General features: G+C 43.8%; 2 protein-coding genes across 3 annotated transcripts; one reads left to right on the plus strand and one right to left on the minus strand.

Moving 5' to 3' along the window:
- Positions 1-1,688: 1,688 nt before the first annotated feature.
- Positions 1,689-10,723, plus strand: hspa14 (heat shock protein 14). 2 transcript variants are annotated; one of them, XM_026147964.1, is made up of 14 exons: positions 1,689-1,817; positions 3,603-3,683; positions 4,982-5,064; positions 5,567-5,615; positions 6,215-6,320; positions 7,148-7,241; positions 7,319-7,423; positions 8,167-8,328; positions 8,475-8,630; positions 8,898-9,000; positions 9,094-9,309; positions 9,492-9,659; positions 10,391-10,458; positions 10,563-10,723. In XM_026147964.1, exons 1-14 carry the CDS (start codon positions 1,761-1,763, stop codon positions 10,639-10,641), a joined length of 1,527 nt encoding a protein of 508 aa, XP_026003749.1. In that variant the 5' UTR covers positions 1,689-1,760; the 3' UTR covers positions 10,642-10,723. The 2 variants fall into 2 exon arrangements, with proteins under 2 accessions (XP_026003749.1, XP_026003750.1); XM_026147965.1 differs by having other exon boundaries at positions 9,495-9,659.
- Positions 10,724-14,820: 4,097 nt separating this feature from the next.
- Positions 14,821-18,529, minus strand: prl2 (prolactin 2). The gene is made up of 5 exons (XM_026147666.1): positions 18,006-18,529; positions 17,582-17,769; positions 16,926-17,033; positions 16,491-16,670; positions 14,821-15,179 (listed from the first exon to the last, which is right to left on the minus strand). Exons 1-5 carry the CDS (start codon positions 18,025-18,027, stop codon positions 14,985-14,987), a joined length of 693 nt encoding a protein of 230 aa, XP_026003451.1. The 5' UTR covers positions 18,028-18,529; the 3' UTR covers positions 14,821-14,984.

Below are 18,529 nucleotides of genomic sequence, written 5' to 3' on the forward strand. Positions count from 1 at the left end.
TTACTGTGTCTAAATGATATTAAATCTAATTTATGAGTGTGAAGCGTCGTAGCAGAGCCCTGCGTGGGATTATTTCCTGCTGCATTTGCTGCACAAACCCACAGCAGGACTCTGCTTCATAGTTTTAGTGAACGGTGTTACTGCAGTAATGAATGCCCGAGGTTTTAAAAGCGCTCTGATGTGATTTATTGTATGTTTACTGTTACTTCTATCAACTTAATATGAACTGTTAGCTATCACACAGCAGCAGCTCTTATTCCAGGGGAATTTCTAATTTCCCCAATAACAAAAATATACTGTGTAGTATGGCAGAGCTGCAGTAACGGGTGTAATTGTAGGATGGGAATCAGAAATGTTCAGACATTTTTATGTTTACTTTTACTTCGTGATTATCAGGTAATTTAAGGTTTTTTAAGTTGTTCAGCGATCATTTAATAAGTGTTTAATAAGGAGTCTGAAGTACAATAAGGACAATCAATGTAGCTGATAATCAGACCACTTCCTTTGGTGGCTCTTTGTCCTGGATCATCCAGCCAGGCTTCACACTCTTCTCCCAGGAAGCTAAAATGCTTCTCAGCTCCACAACTTTCAGTGTTTTAAGCCCATCATTACACAGATGCTTCAGAAGAGGCACTACAGACTGGACACAGCCCTTTTTTAAAGCTGTACTACATGTACACGAGTATTTGTCCCAAGCTATTTGATCGAGCTATTTTTAAGCTCTGTAAAAGAAATCCAAAAAGTTCTAAAAATTCGAGACTGAGGTTCAGTTCAATGCATACATCTAAGTGCTGGGCTCATATTACATAAACGTAAGTATGTAGTCCCATTACTTAAAGGCAATCATCATAGCTTGTAATTACCATTTCCACTCGTCTGTGTTTCCTGATTCAGCTACAGTCCGTTCATGACGTCGCAGAGACTGTCCACAGTCTGTCAGTCTCTCTTTTGGGTGCAAATTTGGATGAAATTGGGACGATGTTCTCAGTTAAACTACTGGTGCTGATAGTCTAGAACTTTAAGTGTTCACATAATCTGTCCACATCGTCTCATATCTTTACCTCAGCAGCCGCTGTTCAGCTGTAAACAACAGGTGATATTCATGACCTCGGTCAGTAGGGCCCAGTTTATAAAGTCATTCCTCAGGACATGCAGACTGATGTCACTGTTGCTCAGTCAAGCACGACACATAACCTTATAAATAGGATGACAGAGAGGTTTATTTACTTTGTACATAAATGCTTTGTATTATCTTAACAACAGTGTCCTTTTTTAACAGACATAATTCTTTATGCATCAGGCTCCGCCCCCAGCTACCTTCAGTCTATTTTGGATGCTTCCCAGCGTAATGACTTAGTCACTACCAGACATTGACACACGTACTTAGTTATAGTCTGAAATATGTTTACAAATACCGGTAATAAAAGAATTAGTGCAAAAGGAGAATCAAAGCGTGTCAGCCATGTACATTTGATTTGTTTCAGTTTCACGGACATCAAACGGAAACGGTCGTTTGTCGCCGTTTCTTCAAAGATATGACTGGTTAGTTGGCAACTACAATCATACAGCCACAAAGATATCTGCAAAACAAATCATGAATACAAACAATGATATTAGAGTAAAAAAAATAAAAAAACATCAATACTTCAGAAAAAATACATGCTTTTGTTTTGAACTACTCCAAGAAGAAATTCTTCCGGTTCAAAGGTGAGGAGAACCGGATCCATGTTTGTCGGTCTTTTGGGCTGAGGGCTGGCAGCATGTCGGCGATTGGGGTTCATTTCGGTTATACATCCGCTTGTGTGGCGATATTTAAGGTGAGTATCGCTTCATGAAACCTCGCATGTCGTCTTTGATGTGAACATTTACATGTCCTGAAGGATGGCGGTGCTCGATAAGCTGCTGGCAGAGTGGATATAAGTCAATGAATTGTTTCAGTTAGTTCAGTGGGTAAAATAAGGAGAGAGGATTGCATCCAGATTCTTCATCTCAGATTAATAACTAAGCATTTTAAACTGGGACACAGTTTGGTGCTCCGATAGGACATCGATGCCAAACACATGAGAAAACTGAGTGTCCAGTATTGTACTTGGACAACATCCACCTCTGACACCACCTTTAGAGTCCAGCTCCACCCCAACATGATTTAGAGATGACCTTAAACTCCTGGATGGCCTTCCCGAAGCCCCGCCCCCAACCTTATAGTGTGGACTGCAGGGTCCAAGTGATTTAAGTGAACTTCCAAGAAAAAGGGTCAAATATGCTTGCTAAGGAAACATGAACTAAATATTAGTGGAGTTTATAATGTTCATATTTCAGCTTTTGTGTACATAAAGTCACACAGCTGTGTCAGTGGATGGAGAGGCTGTCCTCTGAGCCCCTGAATGACTGACCTCCATCGCTCAGGGAGAGCCCCTCCACACTCACACAAAACCAACTTTTCGCCGCTTGTATCTGCAATCTAAGTTTTTGCTTTTTTTAAAGAACCAGAAATAATAGTGTGAACAAAAAGATGAGATGAACAGATTCATGGCATTTCTCAACAACGATGCGCCATCTGGTGGCAGCATAACATTTAGGACACAACATTTGGGTATCAATAAATGTAAAAGAATTAAATTACATGACGAGTACTTCTGGACTAGTGACATCACTGCTGACGGCGAGTAATCGCGTACATCCCTGGTTGAAACTGTCACAGCTGCAAACATCATATTAAACTTTAGAAAGATTAACAATGCAGCGTCACTCAAGTTCACATGTGTGTAAAGGCAGACGAGTGAATACTGTGCAGTGTAAATCAGACTTGTGCTCCCAGCCTTTGCTTTTTAAAGTCATTAAAGATTACTTTGTCCACGATTCAGACTAAAGGCGCTGACAGGCTGACGCTTGGCCTGCATGCTTGTTACTGTAAAAACTACCCAACTACCCTTTTTTATACAACAGCCTTAACTTGTTACAAAGTGCACAAAGGAACACAGAAACTGCACCCAGGCCACTGCAGCCTTTCAGCATGTTGGGTCTTAAATCCAAGCAAGTTTTAGAAGTTTCACATTTTAGGAAACTTGAAAGCAAAAAAATGAAAACATTGGAGTCTACCAGGCTTTTTGCAGCTGCGTCATTGCTGCCTTCCTGTAATGGCACATGTAGACGATACAAACTAAGTACCACAAACCTTAATTAGATATTACTTTGAGGAGGCTGAACAGCCTCCTGTCTCCTTTCATTTCACGATTACACAAAACCTTTCGTGACTCTGATTATTAAGGCTCAGTTCACATTTGTGCTGCATGTTAATTTGAGGTTTTTCAAGTAATTCAACAGTAAACCAGTTTAGGACAGTGATGTCTTTCCACTCCAGTCAAACAACAGTCTTATGGCATGTAGTCAAGGTTCCTTGGGCCAAGCTGAACTCCTTAAGGAGCCCTACGGGGACTGAAGTCTTCTCTGCTTTTTCACAAAGATCTGCAGCTTGGATTCATACATGAAATATATGTGGATAAGTGAGCCTGGAAATCAGCTGCTGATGCATCTGAATATCCAAGAGTTTTGAGCAAAGTATATATTTAAGTGTTTCTGAATGTATGCTGCGTGTTGTTTAGGATGGACGGGCTGATGTGGTGGCTAACGATGCAGGAGACAGAGTAACGCCAACTGTGGTGGGCTACAGAGACACTGAACAGGTACGACTTTGGCTTCACTTCTTGGGTTTGTGCCTGACCCATGCACTCAGTCTTTCCTGTTAGCACTAAGGCAAGGCAAGGCAAGGCAAATTTATTTGTATAGCACAATTCAGCAACAAGGTGATTCAAAGTGCTTTACAGAGACATTAGAAACAAAAGCAAATAAAAAGCATGATTTAAAATTGATTAAAACAAGCAAACAAACTAAACACACACATTTCACACCTGTTCGCGCGATCTGAACCCTTATCGTAAGGGGAGCTACCAGTCCTTCTGTGGACGAGCTACTTTCTATTTTAAATTCCCTAAGCATCATATTGGCTTTGCACAATGTCTGTATAGAAGAAATGTTGATGACCAATCAATGAAACATATTGCTAAAATATTTGCAGTGTTAAAAGTAACTGAGAAGTTCCTCTGTTATCACAGGTCACATGTTTCTGTGGTCATGGTCTTGTCATATCACCTTATAGTGTCTAGCATAGATCTGTCTACCATAGATCTGTCTAGCATAGATCTGTCTAGCATAGATCTGTCTAGCATAGATCTGTCTGCTGTTTGGTCTGAGGAGCTTAGAAACAAAAGCATCTGGACTTCAAGTTGCTTGAAGACGTTTCACCTTTGCGTCTGTCCTTCTTATCCTCCCTCGCTGGTGTCTGATCTTCTTTTCTGTGCATCTTTGCTGATTTTATAAAAGCCCAATTAGGATAACCACTCCCTCAAATGTTCCCTCTAAGCCTGAAGGGAAAAAGAAGGAACACACATGTAAAGGAAGCACTCAAAACATGCGGCTATCCTAATTGGGCCCAATCACATCCTGGGCCATCTGACCTCAGGAAATCACATGATAGGGTGGGGCCAGGTTTCACAATGAGCTCACCCGAAACTCTGGCTGATTGTGACCCACACCCTTTACACACCTTGGCTCATGTGATTAGAGGATCATCAGGGGTCCTTTTGTCCCTCTGTGGGGGGGAAACTCCCACTGAGTTTAAATCTGGGACTCTCCACCATCTGACCCTCAAACTGAAGAAGCTTCTCGGATGAGAGGTGAAACGTCTTCAAGCAACTTAAAGAAGTCCAGACGCTTTTCTTTGCAAGCTCCTCAGACTACGATGACCTGGATGACTGAGAACCTTCACAGACACGTCTGCTGTTTGCTTTTTGGGTTTTGGAACTTGGAGAAGATGATTTTTTTGCATTGAGGTGCAGAATTATTCTTACATTACTGACGGCTGCTTCCTGCACCTGTGAGATATCTACTGCAGCAGCCTTTTAACCTCTGACCTCTTCTGCAGATTGTAGGTATAGCAGCAAAACAGGGACGGGTCCGCAATGCTGCCAGCACAGTCATCAAAGTGAAACAAGTGCTCGGGAGAAGGTGACACAGCTGACGATGTTTTGTTTGCAAATGTGAAACCTACATCATATTATTGTAATTATTAATAACTCAAAGGAAAAAAAGCAAGATTATGCAGCTCTAACATAGAAAATAATGATGATGATGATGATGCTTGTTCAGATTGATTGTATCATCACACGTGGACATCAGTCTGGTTTCTCCTCTGGGAAAAACAGTAACACTGTGGCAGGAACATGGAGGCTCCTGTACTCGCTGCTACATCCAGTCAGACACCTGAGACAGACCATCAGCTGTTACATATGAGAGGATGGCTTTGATCCATGTAGCAGTTGCTCAGTGAGCTCCAGTAGAAAGGAAACGATGTTTTTGAGACAGAAATGACAACATTTGTACTCATGCTGTGATAGTTGTAGCCTGAGTGAGGAAGGAACGAGTGTTGTTATTATTTATTATCCTCGACATCCTGTGGACAGCAACTCATAACTGTGTGTGTGTTGTTTCTTTCTCTCTGATTGAAAAGCTTTGATGACCCAGAGATACAAAGGCACAGAACGGAGACCAAATGTCAGGTAGGTTTCACCAACAACCCTCTGAAAGAGCCTGCAGACCAAACGCCAGGAGATCCACACAGTTTGGATCCTGGTGTTTTACAGATGGCAGGAGGCGGTGCTGAACCAGCTCGTCTCATTTTCAACACTTCTTCTGTGCTCACAATTTTAAAACGTTGCCTCAGGTCTTGTTTGATTTAAAGCTGATGATCCATTAATGTTAAACAGCCCTGTGTCACACTTCTCCCTGCTGACTACATCCTTAGATCACAGCTCCATTTACTGACTCGTATTGACAGGATCCCTCTGATGTTGGATTCAGTAGATAATGAGTGAATTGTTCTGCAGGGATTTACAGATAACTGCAGTTTGTTTTCTTATTTACATTTTACACATAATCCTAACTACACACTGGCATTACTTACACTGAGAAGCATTATAGCATTATATTATCATTATTCGTTTTTTAGAAGCTGCCTTCAGCGGCACACATGCTGAGATTTAAACTTCCTGAAAATGCCAGTTTATGGTCTGTGAGAGAGTTTCTCTAGAACGATCTGTGATGACGGCACAAAAACACAGTTTGGTTTTTGGAGTCTGAGGATGTTTTGTGTGTTTAGGTTGTCAGCAGAGAAAACAAACCTTTTTATGAGATCACATCAGGACAGCAGCCAAAGTATGTTGCTCCAGAAGATGTCGCAAAGCTCATCTTCCAGAAAATGAAAGGTAAATCTGTTAGTGTGAAAATGTTCGTCATTATTTCCAAGGAGCCAAAGTTGCTGGTAGATTTATTATTTTTCATGTGGTCTTCAGTGATGGTCCTCCAAGCTTTCTGCAGCCTCGAGGGCCAGTGTCCTGCAGGTTTCAGAGCACACCCTGGCTCAGCACACCTGATTAGTTCATCACCAGGCCTCTGGAGAACTTCAGGATATGTTGAGGAGGTCATTTAGCCATTTAGATCAGCTGTGTTGGATCAAGGACGTCTAAAACCTGCAGGACACCGGCCCTGGAGGCTTGGGGTTCCCCACCCCTGCTGTTGGCAAAGTCTTACTGTTATCGCACAACACCGCCCCGAGGCGACAAAAAACGCTTCATATAAGCTTCATACAAACACGTTTTTGTTTTTACAGTTTATATATTTTGACATATTATTTCTGGGGCAACATTGTCAGCTTCTCACAGCGTGTGGTCCTGATAATGTGTCAGAAATTTCCCACCATCAAATTGTCCTCATTGGACATCTGATACTTTTGAAAACTCTCTAATCGACTGACATCAGTTAAGTTTGCATGTCCTGGGCGTGTTAAAGTGTGAGAGCATCTGTCCAACAGCTGAACCGCGTCATGCAACAGAACGATGCACGGCTATTACACAGTGACTGAAAGTGGACTGAGCAGTGCTGTAATAATGTCCTGGTGTTTGTCATGTGGGCTTGTTTCACTTCAGAAGGATGAGATTTTGTAATGTCCTGATACGTAAAGCCTCAGAAATGAATTGTGGGTATTCAGTTTTCTGTAAAGTAATCACCCGACTGATTATGGCTGTTTCCACAGAAACGGCTCAGTCGGCTCTGGGAGGCTCGGATGTAAGTGACGCTGTCATTACTGTTCCCTCAGAGTTTGCACATGCTCAGAAGCGTGCTCTTAGGTAGGTGCATCTTTTTTATGTCACTTTGAAAATATGCATCTGTTTCAGTTTTTAATCGTCACCTCTGTTTCCTTCAGGAACGCGGCTGAAGCTGCAGGGTTCAATGTCCTGAGGCTAATCCACGAGCCTGCTGCTGCTTTGCTGGCCTATGACATCGGACAGGAGTCGCCGTCAGGGAAGAGGTGTGTTTTAGGAAAGGAACACCTCAGATTTCATTATGGTCAATGGTTTCAAACTGACGTGGTCGGCGTGTACCCGAGCCTACATGAACTCTCCTGAATCTAAGGAGGATGGGACTGCCGTTACTTCTACCACCTGATCCAACTGGTAGAATCAGCCTAACATTAGTTTGGGCTCCTTTGTAAGCTGTGTTGGCGAGCAGGGATCGACGCTCCTGCTGATCCGACTTACGGCGCAGATGTGAATGTTGTTTGGAAAAAACTTTATCCAACAACATGTTTAAAAAGCTGGAGCATCTAAAATCCTTGTGGGAGTTCTGCTCGACCTCTTCCACTGATACCTGCTCGACTCCACTCGAGTAGGTATCAGTACCACGATGTCCAGGGGTCGTTATAGCAACCCAGTCCAAAGTCCAGTGATGTCATTTGTATGCAAACACAACAAACAGCGGAGGACACGTTAGGCGTGGTCTCATGAAGGAGACGCTTTCATTACTCAGTGACGCCACTGACTAGCCAATCGGTGGTAGGCTGTCTGCTGATGTCACATTTTTAGATCGGCTCTGATTGCTGGGAACCTCGAAACGAAAAAACTACCGGGTACTACGGCCAAGTGGAAACCCCCCAGAACCCCACCCACAGCCAGCAGAAGTAGTGCGTGCGTCAGCTACCAGCAGACAGAGCAGTCACCGTTTGAATGAATTTTCCATCTTCTTGTCCTTTAGCGATGCGTCCTGTCTCCACAGTCACGTCCTCGTCTACAAGCTCGGTGGGACGTCCCTGAGCGTGACAGTGCTGCAGGTCAATGGAGGAATGTTCCTGTGTCGCAGCGCTCACACTGACCACAGCATCGGAGGAGAGGCTTTCACTCAGGCCTTAGCGCAGCACCTCGCCTCAGAATTCAAACGGTACCAACCGAACATCAGAGTCTGAACGATTTACTGAGAAGGACCAAAGCAACAGACGAACATCTTAAAGATTTTTCTGTATGTTTGAGTCCGTGTAGCTGTCCTCACTGTGTGTGTGTGTGTGTGTGTGTGTGTGTGTTGTACAGCACGTTTAAGCACGATGTGAGCTCTAATCCTCGGGCTATGTTGAAGCTGATGAATGGTGCAGAGATGGCGAAGCACTCCCTGTCCTCGCTGGGTTCAGCCAACTGCTTCGTTGACTCCCTTCATGATGGTATCGACTTCGAGTGCAGCGTCTCGAGGTGAGCTGTTGTGTCGACGCACAGATTGTAAGAATCTGAATATTATCGTTGGCTGAGCCTGAGCTGAAGCTGGACGTGGAACGAAACATTTGAGATAAACGTTTGAAAGCATAAAGCTAACGAATAAGAACTAAATGAAATCAATTGAGCAGCAGAATTAAGGGAAAAGTCGTTTGTTAAATGACTTTTCCAAACACACATTATCAGGATTCTGATAACTGAGATGTTTTGTCCTTCGTGACGACCTCTGTGCGTTATTTCTTTCAGAGCTCGATTTGAGCTGCTCTGCTCTTCACTCTTCAACAAAAGCATCCAGCCAATCAAAGCCGTCCTCGAGGAGGCGGGTCTTACACCTCACAACATTAGCAAGGTACGGCGTGCAGGTCTTTACTGATGCACGAGTGATGGCATAGCTGTGTGTTAAATAGAAAAGCCGCTCCTCGATCGCTGCCATGTGTTGCAGGTGGTTCTTTGCGGCGGCTCGGCCAGAATTCCTCGTCTGCAGCAGATGATCCGTGAAATGTTTCCGGATGTGGAGCTTCTCAACGCGGCACCTCCTGACGAGGTCATCGCTGTGGGCGCAGCCCTGGAGGCGGGCCTGCTGGTCGGCAGAGATGGCCTTACCCCAGAGGAAGACTCTGTCACAGTGGATGTGTCTTCCATTGACGTACTAGTAAAAGTACTCAGACCTCAGATAAACATCTTATGTTGCACATGGTCTTTGTTGCATGCACATGAACATAAATGTTTCAGCTCTGCAGAGCTAGTCTTTGTACACTACTTATGTATTTGTACATAATATCATTCGTTAATACTGTAATCGATTTCTAACGGCTTCTGTCTGACCTTTGTGGTGTGTTGGAGGAGGTGGATGAGTCTGGAGCTGAGATGTTCACGGTTCTCCTTCCTGTGGGCACACCCCTCCCTGCCCACAGACATCACATCCTCAGGGGGGACGGAAAACTGTCCTCGCTGTGTTTGGAGATTTACCAGCGATTCATCACAGAGCAGCCGGAGAAGCTGTCCAAGGTAAGCACAAACAGACTTCCTGCTTCCTGTCTGCCTGCTGGTGCAAGTCACAGTTTACGAACTGCTTTAGAAAAACGTCACAACAAGCTGGGAACCATGTTGGCCAAAAGTCCGGTGACGTCATTTGTTTGCGACACAAACACAACAGTGGAGGACATGAAGGTGAAAGCATGCTTGTTAAGCTGATGTTAAGCATCTGCACCTTGTTGCCGAGCTGGACAGAGACGTCCTGCAGCAGTTTCTGAGGTTCATCTGAACATGTTTCTCCTCTGATGATATGAGAGAGAGAAAAACTAAAGTCTAAGCAGAGACTTCGTCCTCTCCGTGGCCTCGTGCTCCTCTCAGCACTGATGGTGAAGTGTCTCCTAGAACAGATACCCCGTGTTGTCACTTACCTGGACAAGACCAGGTGCACTATGGGAAGCAAGCCAGAGTTGATGATTCGGCCAATGTTCTCCTGGGAAATCTTGGGTCCATGTGGATGTTACTTTGGCACATAGTACCTCAGCATTCTCTCAGACCACATACACCCTTTCAGGGAAATGTTTTCTCTGAGGTGTTCCTGAGTTTTAGGCTTGGCCTCTAAATTCCTCAGATCGCCTCGGGGGAGAGGTCTGGTTTCTCTGCTTAGGCTGCTGCCCCTGTGATCCAGGATGGATAAGCCAGAGAAAATCATCATTATTATTAGAATCACTGTCAGGTTCCTGCTTATGTTTGTGTCTGTGTCACAGATTGTTTTTAGAGACCTGCAGCCCACAGAGGAGAGTCACAGCATTGACACTGTGGTGACCATGAAAAGGTATTTCCTTCCTGGGTAACATCAAGAGTCACGTGATGATGATGATGATGATGATGATGATGTTGTTGTTGCAAACATGTATATGTTTCTTCTTTATGTTGCAGCGATGGCTCCATTCATCTTTCCTGTGTAGAACAGGGCACTGGAAGGTCAGAGGTCGTCACCATAGCAGCTGCATCGTGACGTGTTTTCCAAAAAACAAACGAAGCATGGTCTCAGTGCGATGTTATTTTCTGTTTTTTACCCAATAAACGTATTAAACGTGCGTGTTTCTGACTCTTTGTTCAAACTGACTGCAGCACGTTTGTCGTCACGTTTGTTCTCTGCTGTAGTTTAACAGCAAACATTTGTAAGCACAGCTAAGACTGAATACTTATGTCAGTTATGATCATCTATAGAGAGTATGTACCTGTATGGTTCATAATGAAAATTGCAAGTCGATGTATCCAAGTTGTACAAAGTGTAAATGTTTAAGTGTGTGTTTATAACACACACGACAAATGCCTGACAGTATCCGCTCAGAAAGCCCGCAGCCTGATGCTGGACTCGAACTCAGGACCTTCTTGCCGCTGTGCTGCCAGGAGTTGTTGTCGTGTCGAACGGTTAAACAGTCTCGGTCCCAATCTCTGGACCACAGCACAGGATGAGCACACGCACGTGTTTCGTTCAGCTTCCTGTAGTTGAAACTTAGATCAGCGTACAGATTACTGCTGTTCGCAGACTCGTTAATATGATTTCTGCTTTCCACAGTTTGTGAAGCAGACAGGTGAGGTGAAAGGTCATGAAGTGTCCTTCTACAAACAGCCAGGGCTTAAAGTGGTCCTCAACAGACCAGTGCACCGACACACCGAGGCTCTCAGCAGGGAGACGAACTATAATTCATCTTTCATCCTTATCCCGCTGAAAACACAACGTCCACACAAACAGGAGGATCTTCCTCTGAGTTCCTGAGCATCCATCGAGATCTTCATCAAATATCAAACTGCTGGAAAGCTTCCACGCTGACAGCATCACAGCTGCTGCACATCAATGATGCAAATTTCCTGCTCCACCAAATCCCTCGGGTGGAGCTGCCTAACCTGTTTTGACTGCACTGCCATAAGGTCAGGATTTCTCTCATTGTTTGAGGGTTTATCGAGCTCTTTGCTTGTTTCTTTTTCTCCGCCTGTCCTGTTTGGCTCTTTTGCCATCAGAATTATTGTCTAAAGGCAAAGAACCAACGGATTTACTTTACCAACTGGGCCATCCCAGCCTTGCCGTATTGGTCTATTTGATTCACCTTTTATTGTTTACTTCATTTAATTTTCACTTGCTACACAGACTTGACTGGGAGAAAGAAAAACAGGGACGGGGATAAAGGGCAAAAACCAACAAAACCAACAGACAAAAACACATCTATCAATCACCTGGATCACCTGCTGAGAAAGAAAAGAGAGAAAACAAGCAAAAAAAGAGCAACATAATAAACATGATCGCAATAATCTATGTGAATATGACAGTAAATATTAAACATTATTGTGCAGCACGTAAGATCAACAGAACACAGTGTGCTTTGAGGTAGGAGCCAAAAAGGGTGTAGTTTGTGGGTGTGATCACCCGTGTGTACACCTGTGAGCATGGACGCGCTTGTTTTTTGTTTTTTTAAAAGGTTCCTTCATGTAATGATCTGCTAGAGGGTGTGGGGGGGCCACAGCCCCGTCCTCCAGGGCATGAAGCAGGTATGCAGGAGATCAAAACTCCAGACATCCAGAGGCCCCCAGAACACAAGAGACCATGGAAGACCAACAGAGGGGCAGCCGCGCCACTGTCCCAGAAAGAGCTGAGGAGAGTCCCAGATGAGGGCTCACTCAGCAGCCGCGGAGCAGAAGCCAGGGGGAGTTGCAGTGACGCGCCCGTGAGCTCCGCCGGCAGCCAGCCGTGCCTGAGTGACCGAGCCCCAGGCCGAGAGGCCGGGGGCACCCCACCTCCGAAGTGGCCCGAGCGAGCCCCAGGCTCCAGGACCCGATAAGCAGCCGCCAAGGAGTGAGCCGGTGTGTACCTGGACGCCCACCCCCAGACACAAAGAACCACCAACGCACCGATGTCTGAGGGAGTCCGCCACCGGCAGGGGGAGTGGTGGTGGAGGGAGATAGGCCTCCAAACCTTGTTTCTTTGCTTGATTCCTAGAAACTTGGTCAGCTCCTTTTGTGTCATTTCTTTGTTTTGAGCTGTTACAGTGTATATTATTAAAAACAGTTTTATTACAGTGTTATTTGTAAATCAGGGTGGAAAATAAGTATTTGGTCACCTCAAACAAGGAAAATCTCTGGCTCTCACAGACCTGTAACGTCTTCTGTAAGAAGCTTTTCTGTCCCCCACTCGTTACCTGTATGAATGGCACCTGTTTGAACTCATCATCTGTATAAAAGACACCTGTCCACAGCCTCAAACAGTCAGACTCCAAACTCCGCCATGGCCAAGACCAAAGAGCTTTCGAAGGACACCAGGAAAAGTATTGTAGACCTGCACCAGACTGGGAAGAGTGAATCTACAATAGGCAAGCAGCTTGGTGTGAAAAAATCAACTGTGGGAGCAATCATCAGAAAATGGAAGACATACAAGACCACTGATAATCTCCCTCGATCTGGGGCTCCACGCAAGATCTCATCCCGTGGGGTCAAAATGATCATGAGAACGGTGAGCAAAGATCCCAGAACCACACGGGGGGACCTGGTGAATGACCTGCAGAGAGCTGGGACCAAAGTAACAAAGGTCACCATCAGTAACACACTACAACAGCAGGGAATCAAATCCCGCAGTGCCAGACGTGTTCCGCTGCTGAAGCCAGTGCATGTCCAGGCCCGTCTGAAGTTTGCCAGAGAGCACATGGATGATACAGCAGAGGATTGGGAGAATGTCATGTGGTCAGATGAAACCAAAGTAGAACTTTTTGGTATAAACTCAACTCGTCGTGTTTGGAGGAAGAAGAATACTGAGTTGCATCCCAAGAACACCATACCTACTGTGAAGCATGGGGGTGGAAACATCATGCTATGGGGCTGTTTTTCTGCCAAGGGGACAGGACGACTGATCCGTGTTAAGGACAGAATGAATGGGGCCATGTATCGTGAGATTTTGAGCCAAAACCTCCTTCCATCAGTGAGAACTTTGAAGATGAAACGAGGCTGGGTCTTCCAACATGACAATGATCCAAAACACACCGCCCGGGCAACAAAGGAGTGGCTCCGTAAGAAGCATTTGAAAGTCCTGGAGTGGCCTAGCCAGTCTCCAGACCTCAACCCCATAGAAAATCTGTGGCGGGAGTTGAAAGTCCGTGTTGCTCGGCGACAGCCCCAAAACATCACTGCTCTCGAGAAGATCTGCATGGAGGAATGGGCCAAAATACCAGCTACTGTGTGTGCAAACCTGGTAAAGACCTATAGTAAACGTTTGACCTCTGTTATTGCCAACAAAGGTTATGTTACAAAGTATTGAGTTGTATTTTTGTTATTGACCAAATACTTATTTTCCACCCTGATTTACCAATAAATTCTTTACAAATCCTACCATGTGGATTCATGGATTTTTTTTCACATTCTGTCTCTCACAGTTGAAGTGTACCTCTGGTGCAAATTACTGACCTCTGTCATCATTTTAGGTGGGGGAACTTGCACAATCGGTGGCTGACTAAATACTTTTTTGCCCCACTGTACATGTATGTGTGAGGATGTTTTTAATGCTTTTGGTAAATGTTAAATGGAGCGGTTCTTCCATCCATTCTCTTCCGCTCATGTTTACCAGGATGACGAGGGTCTGAAGCCTATCACAGGGCAAGGCTACACCCTGGACAGGTCACCAGTCTGTCACACAGAGACAGACTGGTGACTCACATCCCCAACCCTAACCCACACCTGTGGGCAGTTAAGAATCACCAGTTAAGCGGTTCATTGGTCAGCTGGCTTCAGGAAAACCGTTAATTCATCGTCATCATCATATATGTAAACGTGCTTCTTTTTTAATTAAACATGAGAAACCACCAACATGTTTTTCATCCCATAGACTGAAATCAGGAACTTCTCTTAAAATGATTTAACAATCTGCTTCAGACTGTCAGACATGTAATACTGTCTGTTATCCCTCGATAAATAAATGCATTAGGTGTCATGTTTTTGTTTTTGTTTATGTCCTTTACTGTCTTTGTTTTTTACGTTTAGTTACAATGTTTCAGATTTTTTATTAGGACAGAACATCGTTAGTTTTTGTCATGATGCTGTGATGATGTGACCTCAGTGTATTTCTGCACCTTTTCTGTAGAAACAACAAAAAAGACATGATTTTGAAATATTTATATAATATATTGAAACAGACGATTTACAGGTTTCTCTTATAATAATTAGTGATTCTGTGCATTCATCGCACCCTGTCTGAGGATGGAAAACATTCTGACAGACGGGGCGGCCGTTGTATCACTGCAGTCATGATGAGATGTTTCTGATTCTCTATAAGTAGAAAACAAAACCTTCAGCTTTGTCAAGAGTTTCTAGCTTTTAACATCCATCCTCTGGAACAATACGACACTTCAGGATCTTCAGGTAGTTTTGGACCTTGTTGGAGTCTCGGCGAAAGCAGTAGAGGAGCTCGTAGTCTTTCATTAGGCGCCACTCAGCGCTGCCTGGTGCCAAGAAAGCCTCAGGAGACATGAGGCTGCTGACAGAGTTACTTAATATTCCCAACATCTGCATCTGGTGTGAAAAGAACAAAACATATGGATAAGACAAATTGTTTATATTGTTGTGTGTTTACTTAGTTTCTTTCACCCACTTAAGTAAAAAATTACAAAACAAAGTACTACACAAACACAGACAATCTAAACTGTGCATATGCTAGTACACACACATCAGTGCCTCTGTCTCGCTCTGTCTCTGTTTCTGCCCTGGTTGAATTTTAACTGCAGGAAAATAAGCATTTGAACATGAACATGAACACAGAGCTGTGTGAAGCATCATAGATTAGACTGCTGCCCTTCACAGGCTTAAATATACTACAAGAACATCTGCTGGTCACCGTCAGTCTGTGCTCACATCAGTGATTACAACAGGAGAACGATCTCAAGGCAGCTAGGGTAGTAGTGCATGAGGTCCTTCAACATCTGTCGAACAATGCTCAGGATTGTCTATGAGGCTGTTGTGGTCAGTGCTATCCTCTGTGCTGATGCATGCTGGGACGGCAGGTTGAGGGTAGCAGAGGCCAGTAACGCTGTGGGGACGGAGCTGAACTCCCTTAGGGTGGTGTCAGAGAAGCGAATGTTGTCCAAGATAAAGACAATGTTGGATAACACCTCCCACCCGCTCCATGACGTGCTGGCTAGCCACACGAGCACGCTCAGTGAGAGGCTGAGATTACCCATAATGCACCACTGATCGACACAGGAAGTCATTCCTGCCTGTGGCCATCTCCCTGTACAACTCCATTGAACACACTGTAAACACTGCAATAGTTACATCTTTTCGCACACGCTCTACTGTAAAATAGCAAATGACAAAGTTCACAGGTTAGAGTCAAATGTCAGTCATAAATATTACACCTCTGTAATATTCTTTATATTTATAATTGAGTGATTTGTATATATTAGTGCTATTTCTTAAATTTGTAAATCTGTAACATATTGTATTGTTTGAATAGCTGAGTCTGTTACTGTTACTGTACTGAGCAACTGTAACCATATAGTGTCCTTATGGATTAATAAAGTATTCTGAATGCGATCAAGCTAATCGTTGGTAACACAAAAGCCCTCGTTCAACAAAGTGTCTGAAGCTTGTCAGTGACCAGCTGAACCCTGATGAGAACGAATGTGTGGAAGGATCATCTGACATGGAGCTGACAGAGAAACTCAAACTACCACTGAGAGTGTGTACTGCTCATTTCTTTGGGGGACAAATATTTATTTCCTCCGCTGTGTATGTTTTACACACACACACACACACACACACACACACACACACACACACACACACACACACACACACACACACACACACACACACACACAGTACCTTCTCAACTACTTTCTGTACTCCTTTCCGTAGCTCATGCACCATATCACTCATTTTAAGAGATTTATTGGAGCTGAAGTCAATGAAGTCGTGGAAGTGCGTCATGCTCTGGTGGAAATGCCACAGAGGGTCCCTCCACGCCACCAGGAGCTTTAGAATCACCTCCGTCAGCTCCTCCCTCTGTAGTGACATACATGTAAATTATGGGTGTGACTAGAGTGGGATTTGTACCACTGAGTGTTACTGTAATATCATAAAGAGCAAAGGGAAACAAATTTACAAAATTCTTTATCATTTGAAAGGAAAACATGTTTCAAACAGCTACAATGTTGTTTATGGCAACAAAAGAAAGAACCTGAAACACATGACAAGACTCCAGGTGTAAATATGATGTGCATAGTTGAGAGGGATTAACTTTGAAAAAGGTGAATTTACCGCCATTCTCTGAGCGTTCTCCTTTCCATTTGGGGTGAGGATGTTAGACGTGTGACAGTTGCGACTGACCCGGCCAATCTGATTCTTACTGGGCAGGAAGTAAAGCTCCTGGGAGGACAAACATGAATGAAATGTCAGAGGTTAAATATCATCTAAATGTCAAACGTGCCTGGAGCACAAAAGCAATGAATGACTTAATACGATGTCTTGCTATCTCTGTATCCTTACTGGTGTCTGTCTGTACAATAGATGCGTCTTTATCACACATTCAATTCAGTTTTATTTTTATATGGCGCCAAATCTTAACAGTAAACAGCATAGCAGACTATACATGATACAGATTTATGTTAGCAAGTGTGGGCGAACTGTGAAAACATCTCGTACAGCTCAGTTAACAGTAAAAAAGTTCATCCTTGCATTTAATTAGACTGAAAAACTGTCTCATCAGGTTGGATTCTGCTGTTCTAACAGGATGACTGTGCGTGTATCTAATAAACTGATAATGCAGTGTTTGATTGACTACGTTATGTAAACCTACAATGTCTCAGTTAAAAGGCATCTGCAGACAGAATATCATATCCTCATGTCACAATCAAGCTTGTTCATTAAATATCGTTTAAAAAGCTTTTTCTGACGACTGCAATGAAGAAACATACAAACTCAGAGTGAAGGTCATTTGAAATGCTGTGCATTCTGGCTGAGTGTTGGATGACCCGGTCAAACAGGTTAGCCAGGGAGAGGACGTGACACCCAGCCTCGGCATTCGTACAGAGGGGGGCTGCATCCAGACTGGTCGGCTGACTGCAGAACACCAAGCACAACAAACCTACCAAGACCACAGAGACTAGGAGAGACAAAGGACAATTCAAAACATTAGTCTCAACCTGAATGTAATCTATTACTAAAGAACCTACCTTTTGAAAGTGTAGATGTATTTTTTTTATATTTAAGGTAAGACGAAAAATCAGGAAATAAAACTCCACTATAAAGTCACACACATGGGGACGATTGGATTACATGCAGATAAAGACACAGTCCATCCTTTCACCTCCTGTATGCACAATTCTGTTCCTGAAATACCTGATCGGATGTTTCCAGGCATCCTGCAGAGAAGGAGATCCTGTCTTAGAGCAGAGAGTGCAGATGTGCTCCTATTCCAAACCTGAATGCTTCATGTGAGGGTCAGACAGTTTCCCCTTTACACTCTAATATCAAAGAGAGGGAGGGTGGGCGGAGAAACATTAATAGTGATCTATGCTGTGATTTGGGCGACACAATAATAAATAATAAAACACAGTGTTTCAAAAGATGTTTGTCGGTTTTTTAAATGCATATTTGTGACAAACTGTTTTTAATAATATACATTATACAGTGGATGGGCCAGGCTCTTCTACAAAGCTGTTGTCTGTAACAGAGCTACACTGCATGAACTTCACTGTCCTCTGTGACAAAAACTGTTACAACACAATGTTATTTCAAGCATCAACTCTGGATTTAAGGTTACAGTGTAGCTGAATTCACTAAGCAAAAGTTATGCTTAATATTTGATAAGAATTTATATCGACTAAATTCAATTCAGTTTCATTTATATAGCACAAAACAAG

This window comes from Astatotilapia calliptera, chromosome 17 (genome assembly GCF_900246225.1).
Source record: "Astatotilapia calliptera chromosome 17, fAstCal1.2, whole genome shotgun sequence".
Classification (NCBI taxonomy): domain Eukaryota; kingdom Metazoa; phylum Chordata; class Actinopteri; order Cichliformes; family Cichlidae; genus Astatotilapia; species Astatotilapia calliptera.

Coding starts and splice junctions, on each gene's coding strand:
- prl2 (XM_026147666.1), bottom strand. CDS start 18,027: ATGCCTGGAAACATCCGATCAG. Junction 17,034..17,581: donor ATGACCTTCACTCTGAGTTT/GTATGTTTCTTC, acceptor TTGTCCTCCCAG/GAGCTTTACTTCCTGCCCAG. Junction 16,671..16,925: donor AGAACGCTCAGAGAATGGCG/GTAAATTCACCT, acceptor ATGTCACTACAG/AGGGAGGAGCTGACGGAGGT.
- hspa14 (XM_026147964.1), top strand. CDS start 1,761: ATGTCGGCGATTGGGGTTCATTTCGGTTATACATCCGCTTGTGTGGCG. Junction 6,321..7,147: donor CATCTTCCAGAAAATGAAAG/GTAAATCTGTTA, acceptor CTGTTTCCACAG/AAACGGCTCAGTCGGCTCTG. Junction 7,242..7,318: donor GCTCAGAAGCGTGCTCTTAG/GTAGGTGCATCT, acceptor TGTTTCCTTCAG/GAACGCGGCTGAAGCTGCAG.